Source organism: Drosophila ananassae (assembly GCF_017639315.1).
Source record: "Drosophila ananassae strain 14024-0371.13 chromosome 4 unlocalized genomic scaffold, ASM1763931v2 tig00000240, whole genome shotgun sequence".
Classification (NCBI taxonomy): Eukaryota; Metazoa; Arthropoda; class Insecta; order Diptera; family Drosophilidae; genus Drosophila; species Drosophila ananassae.
Genome location: NW_025319046.1, coordinates 316,710 through 330,812, shown reverse-complemented (window position 1 = coordinate 330,812; position 14,103 = coordinate 316,710). Strand labels below are relative to the sequence as shown.

The 14,103-nt window shown below is 34.9% G+C and overlaps 1 protein-coding gene across 1 annotated transcript; it reads left to right on the top strand.

Annotated features, from left to right (window-relative positions):
- Positions 1 to 9,576: 9,576 nt before the first annotated feature.
- LOC123258017 (UDP-N-acetylglucosamine 1-carboxyvinyltransferase-like) lies at positions 9,577 to 10,671 on the top strand (the record flags this gene model as incomplete). The annotated part of the gene is made up of 2 exons (XM_044717942.1): positions 9,577 to 10,269; positions 10,492 to 10,671. Coding segments are annotated over 2 exons (873 nt in total), but the record flags the coding sequence as incomplete, so codon positions are not given.
- Positions 10,672 to 14,103: the final 3,432 nt, after the last annotated feature.

Genomic DNA, 14,103 nt, shown 5'->3' with positions numbered 1-14,103 from the left:
ATATATGGTAAAATTTGATCGATTTCTTCTCTTAGGTGTACCGCGGAAACTGTGGGTGATAGAACCTATGTTTGTTCTGGACTTTGATTAAGGGGAGCTTAAAGGTTATGGAGCAGGTGAAATTATGCGTGGAGATTTTTTGCTGTTGGCCTGTGTTATTAAAGATGCTTTTTATTCAAATTTTAAAGGGCATTACAGGTGCTAAAGGGTACAGTTTAAAGTGGAATCACTTTAAAACGTAATTACAGGCTTTTTGCCTACCAATGAGACATAAAGTACGAAATATAAATCTTTGTCTCTATTTTGAACTATTAGCGGTAGTTAGCTGGTTCTTTACATTAAATAACTCAGCTATATTATAGTGCATTTTTTATATTAACTAAATCTCTTAATTGATCGTTGTTAAATTCTGTAATCCAACTCTCGCCACTACTTATAGTTAGGTTTGCTAATTCCTTCTTGCTTTGAATCATCTCATCAATACGCTCTTCAAATGTACCTGTTGAAAGTAGCCTGTACACCATGACATTACGTTCTTGCCCGATACGATAGGCCCGATCTGTTGCTTGTGCTTCCACTGCTGGATTCCACCATAAATCGTAATGTATTACATGGTTTGCCGCTGTTAAATTAAGCCCTGTTCCACCAGCTTTTAAAGACACTATAAGAATGTTGGACTGGAATAAGTTTTGAAAGTCATTAATCATTGTATCACGTGCTTTTCTAGAAAGTCCTCCATGTAAAAATGGCACTTCTGATTCAAACCTTTCTTCAAGTAGCCTAGCTATAATCTCACCCATTTCAGTGTATTGAGTAAATATCAATGATTTTTCTGCAACTTCACCAATACTAATCAATATTTCCTCAAGCATCTGCATTTTACCGGATTGTTCAATACTCGCACGCTTTTTCTTGCCAAACTGTGATGGATGGTTACAAATTTGCTTTAAAGCATTGATAAGTTTAAAGATTAGTCCCTTACGTTCAATCCCTTCACTTTTTTCTATCTTCTCCATAGTTGTATCAACAACCTTTTGATAAAGCGCTGTTTGCTCTGAAGTGAGGGAACAATAACGATTGTTCTCAATTTTATCTGGTAAATCCTGAATAATGCTTTTATCACTCTTAAGCCTACGTAACATAAAAGGGCTAGTGATTTTCATAAACCTTTCTAGACAAGTTTTATCTCTTGCTTTTTCAATCGGTGTTGCAAAGCTGCTTTTAAACTGCTTAGGAGTACCAAGATAAGATTTGTTGATAAAGTCAAAAATGCTCCAATACTCAAGCAACCTATTCTCAACAGGCGTACCACTCATAGCTATCTTATGTTTTGCTGCAATAGTTTTAATTGCCTTGGTTTGTTCGGTATTAGGATTTTTTATATTTTGTGCTTCATCAATCACGAGCAAAAACCAGCGAATTTTATTAAGTTCTTTTTTATCACGACGTGCAAGACCATAGGATGTTAGAGCTACATCATAATCACTTGCCAATTCTCGATTTTGTCCGTGATAGACGAAAAGCTTTAATTCTGGTGCAAAACGTTCCATCTCTCGTTGCCAATTACTTAATATGCTTGTGGGAGCTACTACCAAGACTCTGTCCCGATCCAAAAACCCTGTATTTTTGCAACACAGAATAGCTGCTATAACCTGTAATGTTTTACCAAGACCCATATCATCAGCAATTATGCTACCAAACCCGTTTTCTATGTTCTGTACAAGCCAACTAAATCCACGTTCTTGATATGGGCGTAGTTGTGCTATTAGATTATTTGGTGTAGTAACAGGTGTGTAAGTATTAAGTTTATTAAATAAGCTTGTAAGCTGCTGGTCAAATGCTACTTTAGTTTCATTTACTTTTCCTGTTAGAGCAGCTTGCATAAGCTCTGCTTGACTTAAATAATCAGGCAATTTATCAAGTTTTTTTAATAAAGCTTCTACCTCTTTGTCATCCAAAAGGACGTACTGATCGACTATTCGCACAAGCCTTCGGGAATCTTTTAGCAATTTTTTAAATTCTGTAACGCTTAGTTTTTTATCTCCTATTGCTACTTTCCAATCAAATTTCAATAAATTTTCCAGCGTTAAAAAGCTTTCGCGATCTTCTTTTATTTTATCTTTAGTAGACAAATTAAGACTTAATTGTGGTTTTAAGATTTTTTGTAAAGATTTCGGCAAAATAACTTTGATGCCTATTGCTCTTAGTACAGGCAAGATATGCAAAAATAATGGTGCAAAATTATCTAAATTAAATGATAATGTGCTATTATCGTCAATCGACTTTTCTAGTTCAGGTATATATTCAGACAAAAGTGCAAGATCAGATAAAATACTAAGCTTTACGTTTTGATTAGAGAGTGCTTTTTCCAGCTTGATGAATGACTTCTCATCATCCAGTGATAACTGTACCTCAAGTTCAAATTTTTCATGGTGATCTTTTATCATTAAATAGAGTTTGTAAGGTTTATCTGCTAAATAAAGACGTGAAAGCCAGAGATTAATTGCTTGCGGTATTTCCTTGTTGCTAAACTCAGTAAACTTGTATGATCTTCCAGTAAAGAATAATTCAAAGATGGATTTATCTCTATGCTTATCCAGTGATGCAGGAAAGTTATCTTCTATATACCCTAAAAGGATGAGAGAGATAGCAACATTTACTTGTTCCTCTGGTTCCATAACGATTTCTTGATATTTAATCAATAGAGGCGGACAAATAGATGATATCTTGCTATGAATTTCCTTAACTGACTCATTAAACAACGCCGGAATCCACCTAATTATTACTTCTCCTCTTTTGTTTTGTAATACTTGTGGTATTAGCGCTGACTTTTCCATTAGCATATGTGCAAACTGTGAAATCATATGCATGAAGCGAAGTTCAGGGTTAAGTTTGTGGAGTAACGAACTAGGAATATCATTTAAAAATCGTGCTACATCCCTCAATACATTTCCACTGAGCCTAAATAAATTAGTTGTACCATTGCTCACTTGAGTAAGGTAATGCTGATCATCAATGAATAGTTGAAATGTTTGCCAATTCTCAATATTTCCCCATCTTTTAATAAATAGCTCCTCTTCTGATAGTTCCTTCTTAGAAGCTGGATAGTACACTAATCTTCCTGCAGGATACTTTTGCCAATGCTTATAAGCTATCTGTAAGATATTATGAAAGTTTTTTTCAAAAAAAAGTGGATTATCTGTTAAAATACTACTGATACAATCAAAAAGGTTAGGAATAGTTGATAAATCAATATCATTTAAAATTGCTTGGTTATGTATTCTAATTTTAGAACATGCCTTAAATATATCATCTATCTTTAAAATGTTTTGAGCATTTTCTAATTTTCCATTCCCAAAATCATCGATAAGTGCTGACAAATTACAATTATGAATATTAAAAATCATGAAGGGGTTTTTATCAATTTCTGCAGCAATAAGATAAATTACAGCAGCAATGTGTTTACAAGGCATAGCCCAATCAGGACAACTACAACTTGCATTCATCTCCTGCCAATTTGAAGGAAATAATTTAATCCCAAGATCATTAAGCTTATCAAACAAGCTAGAACAAATAAGCTAGATGCTGATTCTATGGACGATTTTCTCTGAATATGCAAAACTCATCTTGAACTACTACAAAATGTTAATTATAACAACAGAGAGGGCAAAAGCAATAAACACTTATATCAAAGGAAAAATTGATTAAGGGAAAAGTGAAACTTTTTAAAGGTTGTTTAATACCTTTACACCTGTGATTGTAGCACTAATGTTGTGCGATAAATGTACAGTGAAAATGTCATCAGAAGTTACCCAATTATTGAGTAGTTTTTTTTACGGCGTCAAGACTCTTGCCAGCATAGAAAATATCAGTTCCTATATAAATATCCTTATGGGCTAAAAGAAACTTCTATTGGTTGATAGAAAACAGAAAAAAACTATTTAAAAAGTATACTCAACAATATAACAAGGAAGCATAAGTTAGGAAAAGTAGTAGGCCGTTGATAAGGATTTGCCTATTTTCTCGATCAACTAGCTTTTGTATAAGTACTGATGGGTCAATATAAATGAGTAGTTCTGGGAAGCTTACTTTATCGGCTAATCTATATTAGCGTCATAGAGGATTTATATATTTCAAGCATGTTAATTATTTTTTCTGGATCATTTAGGAAACTATAGTAGACTTTACAACTCATTAATTATCACTTAACTTACCTCCTAGTAAGTTCTTGAGTTATGTATGGATAACACGTTGATAATATTAGCAGCAGGAAAAAGCAGTAGAATGAATTCACAGTACTCAAAAACACTACACCTAGTAGGAAATTTTACTCTTTTAGAGCATATAATTCACAATGCAAAACCGCTGAGTTTAAAAAGTCTATCAATTGTCATTAGCAAGCCTTTTCTAAAGGAGTTAGAAAGATTTAGTACCTTAAAAGATATAATTGATAAATATAATATAAAATTGATAATTCAAGAAAATATTAATGAATATATTAATGATTCATTAATTTTGGAAAGCCAAAATATCAATCGGGAACGTGTTGGTGTGACTATTGGCTCTGGTATAGGTGGTCTTCCGTCAATTCAGGAAAATGTTATTACCATGCAGGAAAAAGGGCCCAGACGTGTCAGTCCATTTTTTGTCCCTGCAAGTCTAATAAATTTGATATCTGGCCATGTTTCTATTAAATACGAATTTACAGGTCCAAACGATTCAGCAGTAACCGCATGTGCAACAGGTGCGCATGCAATCATAAACTCAGCAAGAACTATAAAACTTGGTGAAGCGGATGTTATGATTGCAGGTGGAGCAGAAAGTGCACTGTGTAGAGTTGGAATTGCAGGTTTTGCGTCTATGAAGGCATTATCAACTAAATTCAATGATAAACCGGAAGAAGCTTCAAGGCCATGGGATGCAGAACGCGATGGTTTTGTTATGGGTGAAGGAGCAGGTATATTGGTGCTGGAGGAATACGAACATGCAAAAAAAAGGGGAGCAAAAATACATGCTGAACTGGTTGGGTACGGACTGACAGGAGATGCACACCACATTACAGCACCACATCCAGAAGGAAGAGGCGCATTTAAGGCAATGCAGCTTGCCTTAAAAAGTGCGCAAATTAATCCAAATCAAGTAGGATATATCAATGCACATGGAACTTCAACGCCACTTGGAGATAAAATTGAAGTAATAGCAATGAAACAGTTATTTGGTGACTACGTTTATAAAATACCTGTTTCTTCAACTAAATCTTCTATAGGACATTTACTTGGTGCTGCAGGGAGCGTTGAAGCAATATTCAGTATTCTTGCGTTAAATAATGGAATTATTCCGCCAACCTTAAATTTACATAAACCTTCAGAAGGATGTGATTTAAATTTTGTACCGCTTAAAGCTCAAGAGCATAAAATTCAATATGCACTTTCTAATTCGTTTGGTTTTGGTGGCACTAATGCATCTCTCATCTTTGGACAAGTTTAGTTGATGTCACCCCAGTGTCTTCCTCTTGTCATTCCAGTACCCTCCTCTTGTCATGCAAGCAGCTCTCCTACTGTCATCCCAGCGCGTGACACTGGGATGACAAACGGTTGTGAAAGGGAATACATATAAAAATTAAACTATCAATAGCAATTCAAAAAGAAAAAATATTCGTATCCGTTCAGCGGAGTGGCAGAATAAGGTAGACAAGGTGATCTAAAAAGATAATCATAGAGCAAAAGTGAAATAATATGGTAAACCTTTTAGAACTTTGCAAAAATTTACAGCAAAAAATAGAAAGGTTAGAAGCAAAAATAGAAAGATTGGAAAAAGAGAATGAAAGTTTAAAAGCAGAAAATAAGGCTTTAAAGATAGAAAATGCTGAGTTAAGAGAAAGACTCGGTTTAAGCTCAAAAAATTCATCAATACCAAGTTCCAAAGAGTTGTATAAAATAAAAAAGAATAAGCCGAAAAGCGAAAGGAATATTGGCGGTCAGGTTGGTCATAAAGGAAGTTTTCGCGCCAACATGGATGCAGATAAAGTAGTAAAGATAGAGTTGCCTAATACTTGCGAATGCGGAGGAGAAATTGCAATATGTGAAAAACCATATATTCATCAGAAAGTTGATCTTCCAGAAATCAAGCCTTATGTAGTGGAATATCAGTTAGAACATGGCCGTTGTCGGAGATGCGGAAAGAGAAGAAGTAGCAAGTTACCGGAAGGTGTTACGCCAGATACATTTGGTCCAAGGGTTAAGTCAATAATTGCAGCGTTCAGCGGATTCTACAAAAATTCAAAACGCGAAATAGCGAGTGTCGTAAATGATATCTTCAATTTGAACATAAGCGTCGGTAGCATATCAAATAGTGAACATAGAGTTGCTTCAAAATGCAAAAAAATGTATGAGCAGATCGAACAAGAGATAAGTAGGAGTAAAGTTCTACATATTGATGAAACGAGCCATTATAACAAAGGTAAACTCGCTTGGTGTTGGATGTTTGCAAGCAATACGGCAAGTTTTGTAAAATTTACAGAGTCAAGAGGAATGAAAGTTTTACAAAATAGTAAATTCTGCAATCGCAATAGCTTGGTAATAACTGACAGGTATGCAGCATACAATTATTTTGCCGATAAAAACAGGCAAATCTGTTGGGCACATTTATCAAGAGATTTTGAAAGATTAGCACATAGTTGGAATATTGAAGTTAAAGTTCTGGGTTGTTACTTGAGAAACGTGGCCACTGAATTATTTGCACTAAAAAAAGCTTTACTAAAAAGTGAGATAGATGTTTTGAGGTTTGTCAGACGTGCCAGAAAATTAAGAAAACGTACAAAGTATTACTTGAAGGAGATATCTCGTTTACCTGAAGCAATTGGAGCCTCTCGAGTTGCAAAAAATGTTCTGAGATCTGAAAGAATGATGTGGAAATTTTTAGATGACCCAGAAAATATTCCGCTGACAAATAACCACGCTGAACGGCAAATTCGGCATTATGTCGTTTATCGCAAAAACTCATATTTTACACAATCAAAGCGGGGAAATACATTCCTTGAGCGGATAATTTCATTATACTTAACTTGGAAACAAAGGGGTCTCAATCCTTTCCAAAATCTCCTATCTATTGTTTCTTAAACCACTCTCCTGAACGGATACAAATATTCTATTCATCCCTGAAGAAGTATTTTATTGACAATTTATGAATAAAGATCAATAATGCAGAAAAGATACCGTCTTGTTAGTCAACAAAAAAGTCATAAAAATTCTCCAAATTGCATAATAAAATCAAAAAATACTTCCAACTGTGTAGCAGTATACAGATTATAGTTAGTGGATATGTTGATAAGTAAATTAGTTACATATAAAACAGCAGAAATTTACTTATCAACATATCCACTAACCAACAACATTCAATAAATTTGTGTAAGATGCCATTTTACATAAGATGAATTAGAAGCATTTTTTGATTTTAAAGTACTAAACCTTCAGTTAACCTTTTAGCCCTATAGTTCTTGATATGATCTGGATCAAAGGCCTTTTTTGAACTTAAAACACCAAAAACTATATGAAGTAACTTACGCATTGCAGCACCAACTATGGCCATAGCATGCTTGCCTTTCTCTTTTAATCTTTCGCAAGAAGCCATAATGATAGGATTATGCTTTTTAGCTGCTATAGCAGGAAAGTACATTGCTTTACGTAATGTTCGTGAACCGGTTTTGCTTAATCTGGGCTTGGCATGTACGGATGAGCCTGATGTTATATTTTGTGGTATAGTTCCAGCATATGCTGCCAATTGCCTAGCATTTATAAAGGCTTTTATACCAGGAATTTCAGCTAAAATAGCTATTGCTGTTTCCTCTCCTATTCCTGGAATAGTTAATAGGAGTTGAAAATCTTCCAACAATTCTTTGTGTTGTTTTAATAGTTCGCGTATGGAGTTTTTTATTGTTTCTATTTTTTGCTCTATGTTCATTGCAAGGTCTTCCCAAGCATTTGCAACTTCTTTAGGCAGTCTCTCTTTCTTTTCTAAATGATTATTTGCTAATGTTAACTCATCCTTTAACGCATTTGAGCAACGATAAAGATGTTTTAATTTTTTCTTTTCAGGAGAAGGTGGTGTCCAACGAGAAGGTTCCTGTCTTTGACAATAATCTGCAATAATCTCTGCATCAGTCTGGTCATTCTTTTGTCGTGTAAGCTTACTTTTTGCATAAAATCTTATGCAAGCTGGGTTTACAACACTAACGAAATATCCAGCGTTGTGGAGGAACTCAGCCAAAGCTTCGCTATAACAACCAGTGGATTCCATGCAAGCTTTTACTTCTTCTACGTTATGTTTTTGTAGAAAGTTCAGTAGACCTTGAAACCCAGTATCATCATTTTTAAATTTCCTTTTCCTAGTTTCACGCTTTCCTTTTTTACTTATGAATGAGAGAGAAACATCAAAGCGTTCTTTTGAAACATCTATACCTAAAAAGTTGTTGATCATATATAACTCCATATACTACTATTAAAAATGAAAAGTAAGGCTTACCTTGTGAATACAGAATTAGAACCATTTAGGCCTTTCTACGATACCGTCCAGCCTCTACTTTTGAGAAGGGAACTCTTTTCTTTTCTACAGATTTTATATCTAAGGAATCTTCCAGAGTTCTTCCCTTCTCCACCTAATGCTTAAGCTTAAAAACACTAGATGCTTTTTTCAAGATACAAGGGATCTTTTTAAACTTAGTTCGCCAAAAAACTGTCTATTAGGGTTTATACTTATTCTGGTAAGTATGCTAATTTCCAATGGTCTTTTGTCAATTTACTGCGGTTTTTCATTTTTCCGAGAGTCTTTTACGTTAGACCGTGTAAAGGATTTGAGTGCAGTTTTGAGTCCATTAGTGATGTTATTTGTTTTATTATCAACCTTTGTGATGTGGATCATTATGTCTCTTGGTGAAGAGATCGGTTGGCGTGGCTATCTTTTGAAAAATCTTAAAAGCAAAATATCAAATTTTTATATCAGAGCAATTATTGTCGGTATTATTTGGTCAGTATGGCACATACCAACTTATGTGGTTGCTGGCTCAGCTTTGTGGAAGGATGGCTTTACATTCCCGACTATTTGTGCTTATACCCTTTATATTTGTGCAATGTCTATAATGTTTACCTGGTTGTTTGAAAAAGACAACTCGATTTGGCCAGTAACTATTGCTCATGCAACAAATAATCTTGTGTATAGTGTTTTGAGCATTCTAATGCCGTCTCCTCCTCTGTCAACTTTCGATGCAGTAATTCGCCTTACATTAGGAGCAGCTGGTTATTTCATTGTTGCAATTGGTGTTATTTGGTTTGATAAAGCTCGAGAGCGTCATTTGAGTAATTCATAGTATAAAATTTCGGGGGCAATTCGCATCAGGTGTCATGCAGGTAGCATGACACTGGGATGATGAGGAAGAAAAAGCAAATTTTGCCTTTTACGGTCAATCTATTATACTTAGTAAGACTTCAATAAACTAATGAATTATACTTTATATCTAATTAAATGCACAAGATATTAATAAGAAATAACTACAAACCTTTGGTCGGAAAAATCAAGATTAATGGCTCAAAAAATGCTGTTTTACCAATAATGGCAGCAAGTCTATTAAGTAGCTCCCCGGTAATTTTGCATAATGTGCCTGATTTAATTGATGTGCATCTAATGTCTAAGTTGCTTGAAAGTCTTGGAGCAGAAGTGAACTTTATGCACAATAAAAATTATAAAGCGAACCATACTTTGAAAATTGACTGCAGCAATATCAACAATCACGTGATGCCATATAAAACCGCAAGTAAGCTAAGAACTTCTTTTCTAATATTGGGTCCAATGCTTAGCAGATTTGGCAAAGCGAGAACAGCATTTCCTGGTGGATGCAACATTGGAAAGCGTCCCGTTGATATGCATATTAAAGCATTAGAAGAAATGGGAGCTAAAATTGAAATTGACGGCTATAATATAATTGCAACAGTGAAAGGAAAGCTACAAGGAAAAGAAATCACATTTGAGAAAATAAGTGTTGGCGCAACAGAAAATGTAATAATGGCAGCAACATTTGCAGAAGGAGTGACAACAATAAACAATGCTGCAACTGAGCCGGAAGTTCTTGATTTAATAGATTTTCTGAAGAAAATGGGTGCTGATATTGAAATTGATAATACAAAGGTCGTAATAACAGGAGTTGAAGCACTAAATGGATGTGTTCATAAAATAATACCAGATCGCATAGAAGCAGGCACCTATGCACTAGCTGCTATAATAACCGGTGGTAAGTTGGAGTTGGAAGGAATAAATCTATCTGATATAAGGTGTATTACAAATGAGTTGGAGACTATAGGAGCTATGGTTGAACTGTATGATGGAGGCATTGTTATTTCCAGAAAAAATGGCTCTATTAAGTCTGCTAACGTTGCGACAGATCCATATCCCAATTTTCCCAGTGATATGCAACCACAACTGATGTCTGCAATGTGCATCGCTGATGGGATATCAGTAATTGAAGAGAACATTTTTGAAAACAGATTTACACATGCAGATGAATTGAGAAAGTTAGGTGCTAATATCAGCATCGAGAAAAGCAAAGCTACTATAAGTGGAATAAAAAGCTTATCTGGAGCTAATCTATATGCTACTGACTTAAGATCAACAGCAGCTTTGGTGCTTGCTTCTTTGGTAGCCGGTGGAGAAACTATAATAAACAATTCACATCATTTATGGAGAGGATATGAAGCAATGCATGAAAAACTCAATTCATGTGGAGCTGATATCTCCATTTCGTCTTGAGGATATTTTATGAATGAAGCAACCAAACGAACTATAGTAAAAGAAATAGATGCAATCTTATATGAAGAACATAAGGTATTAGACCATGGATTTATTCGAGTAGTGGATTATATGGGCTCTGATAGCGCTATAGTTCAAGCTGCTCGTGTTTCTTATGGCAAGGGAACAAAACAGATAAGTCAGGATGAAGCACTTATAAAGTATTTAATGAGACATCATCATACAACTCCATTTGAAATGTGTGAAATTAAGTTTCACGTGAAACTTCCAATTTTTGTTGCAAGGCAATGGATAAGGCATAGAACTGCAAATGTGAATGAATATTCAGCAAGGTATTCAATACTTGATGATGAATTTTATACACCTAAACCAGAACAAGTTGCAAAACAATCTGACAATAATAAACAAGGTAGCGGGGAAGCTTTTGATCCAGATACCTCAAAGGAAATAATAGATTCTCTAACAAATGACTCTAATTTAGTATATTCTCATTATGAAAAATTTATTGAGCAGGGGCTTGCAAGAGAAATTGCCAGAACTAACCTAATGCTTAATTACTACACGCAATTTTATTGGAAAATAGATCTGCATAATCTCCTTCATTTTTTGAAGCTTAGAGCTGATAAGCATGCCCAATATGAAATCAGAGTTTATGCAGAAGTTATGCTGGATATAATAAAAAAATGGGTTCCACTGGCCTACAATGCCTTTGTTGAATATTGCCTAGAATCAGCCTGTATTTCAAGAACTGGTCTAGAAATAATTCGCAAATTAATTAAAGGGGAAAACGTTACTAGAAAAGAAAGTAATATTGGTAAAAGAGAATGGGGCGAGCTGATGTCTATACTTGATAAACAATCTTAAAGATAAAGGCATACGTGTCAATCTCCTCTGTCAGTTATAGCTCTTTCCATAAAAGTCCGGATGTGATAGGATAAGGGTAGATGATGATAAGGAGGTTGAATGCCAGCAGCATATAGTTATGATTTAAGAAAAAAAGCAATGGAAGCGCTAGACGAAGGAGAAAGCAGAGAAACAGTGGCAGCAAGATTTAAGATTGGACGAACTACTTTATGGGAGTGGCAGCAAAGAAGAAAAGAAACAGGAGACTTTCAATCAAAAAAACTTGGAAATGGGGGTTACAATCACAAAATTACCGACTGGGATACCTTTGCCAAATTTGCCAGAGAACACGGAGGAAAGACTCTATCGGAAATGGCTAAACTTTGGAACAACGTTAGTATCCAAACGATCTATCGAGCCCTTAAAAAAATTGGATTTACGCGCAAAAAAAGACATATGGATACAAGGAAAGAAACGAAGAAAAACGTGCTGAATTTTTGAAAATTATAGCGACAAAAGAACCTAAAAACTTAGTGTATATAGATGAGTCTGGCATTGATAACACCGAAGACTACCCCTACGGATATTGCCAGAAAGGACAGCGGTTTTATGCCTTAAAATCTGGAAAGAAAACTCAACGAATCAGTATGGTTGCAGCCTTAAGTGGAAGAAAGATAGTTGTTCCGTTAACCTTTGAAGGCCACTGTAATATGGATGTTTTTAATGGATGGTTTGAGCAATTTTTGACACCGATCTTGGAACCTGGACAGACTGTCATTCTTGACAATGCTACTTTTCATAAGTCTGATAAGATTATCGAGCTTGCTAAAGGGGTTGGTGCAGAAATTTTGTATCTGCCGCCTTATTCTCCAGATTTCAACAAAATTGAGCATCATTGATTTGCTATAAAAAACAGAGCCAGGAAAAACATTCCTCTATTCGAATCCTTTCGTCGTGCTGTTGATTCTGCCTTCCTATGACCTGTTCGGACTATTATAAGAAATGCTATAAGAGGTTGTCCGGAAACTAGTAAATTCAAGCATATTCCCTCTTTAACATAACCCTACTCATAGCTAGGTATATGAAATTCTCAGTGGATGTTGTGAGTAAATCATACTCCTTCGATAGCCTTCTATTCCTATTAACCCAAGCAAAAGTCCTTTCTACAACCCATCTTCTTGGCTGTACTTTAAACCCTTGTTCTCTTGTTGGTAGTAGCTCAGGTGGCGTATCTTTGTGCACCCAAAATCTACATGGAGGCCTTTTAACAATTTCAATATCTATGTCATATTCTTCCTTTATGTGATTCTTTAAATTTCTTCCTTGGTATCCCATGTCAGCCCACATTTTTTTAACTTTAGTATATTTTGTTCTCATATTGTTTAATGCTATTTTAATACCATCTCTATCATTTTCGTTAGCAGCGCCTACGTAACAACCTAGTATAAAACCCTGAGTGTCTGTAATTATATGCCTTTTTCTACCCTTTACTTTTTTACTTCCATCATAGCCTTTGATCCCCCCTTTCTCCCTTCCTGTTTTGTTAGTATGGTTTCTTCATCGTAATGACAAGCATAAGGAACAAAATCTAAATCAATGCTTTCTAGTAATGCTAAGTTGTTCTTTTTTTTAAGCTTAGAGTTAACTGTTGGTACTTTTAACTGCATATGCGTATTCAATAAAGATAATTAAAAAAGATAAAAATACTATCTTAATTTTTATCTTTTTTTTCGCTATCGGATTGTAATTTTATATCTTTTGCAAAGTTAAATTTTTCTTTTAAGTAGTCTGTTGCCTTTTCTGTACTACCGAACATCAGGACCAGTACACCAAACATTATCATAAAAAAGATTAGACCTCTGAACACTACTGCAAGTATCACTGCAGCTATACACAACCCTATGATTGTTGAAGGACTCATATTTTCTACAGTATCTTTAACTGAAAATGAAGAAATAAAATTTTTTACCGTTTCTTGTACATCCTTTAATTCATCACTCACCGAACTTGCTTCGCTAGAATATGATGCAAAAATGAAACTTAATAAGGCTATAAAAACCAAAACTTTATTCAATTGAATGCGCATCAACTAAATACCTTTTAAACATTTTTTAAATATAACAACTTTTATATCAATAGGCAAGAACTGAATTCACTTATCCACTACAAGTAACACATATTTAATTTTTACAATGCTGTAAGCTCTTTATCATCAACAAGAGGACTCACATTAATGGATGTTAATTTACTTGATAGGAAGTTTGAATGCAATTCAGCTACTGCTGCTATAGCAAACACTGCAGCCATAGCAAGTAGTCCTGCTCCTATCAATCCTGATGTCATTGCTCCTGCAACAATGCACCCTATTGTGGAGAGAGCACAACCTGCTACAAGTGCAACGTGAAGATTTCTGTTATTGGGTTGGTTTTTAAGTAGGATATCTTTCTTAACTTGATCTGGATTTGC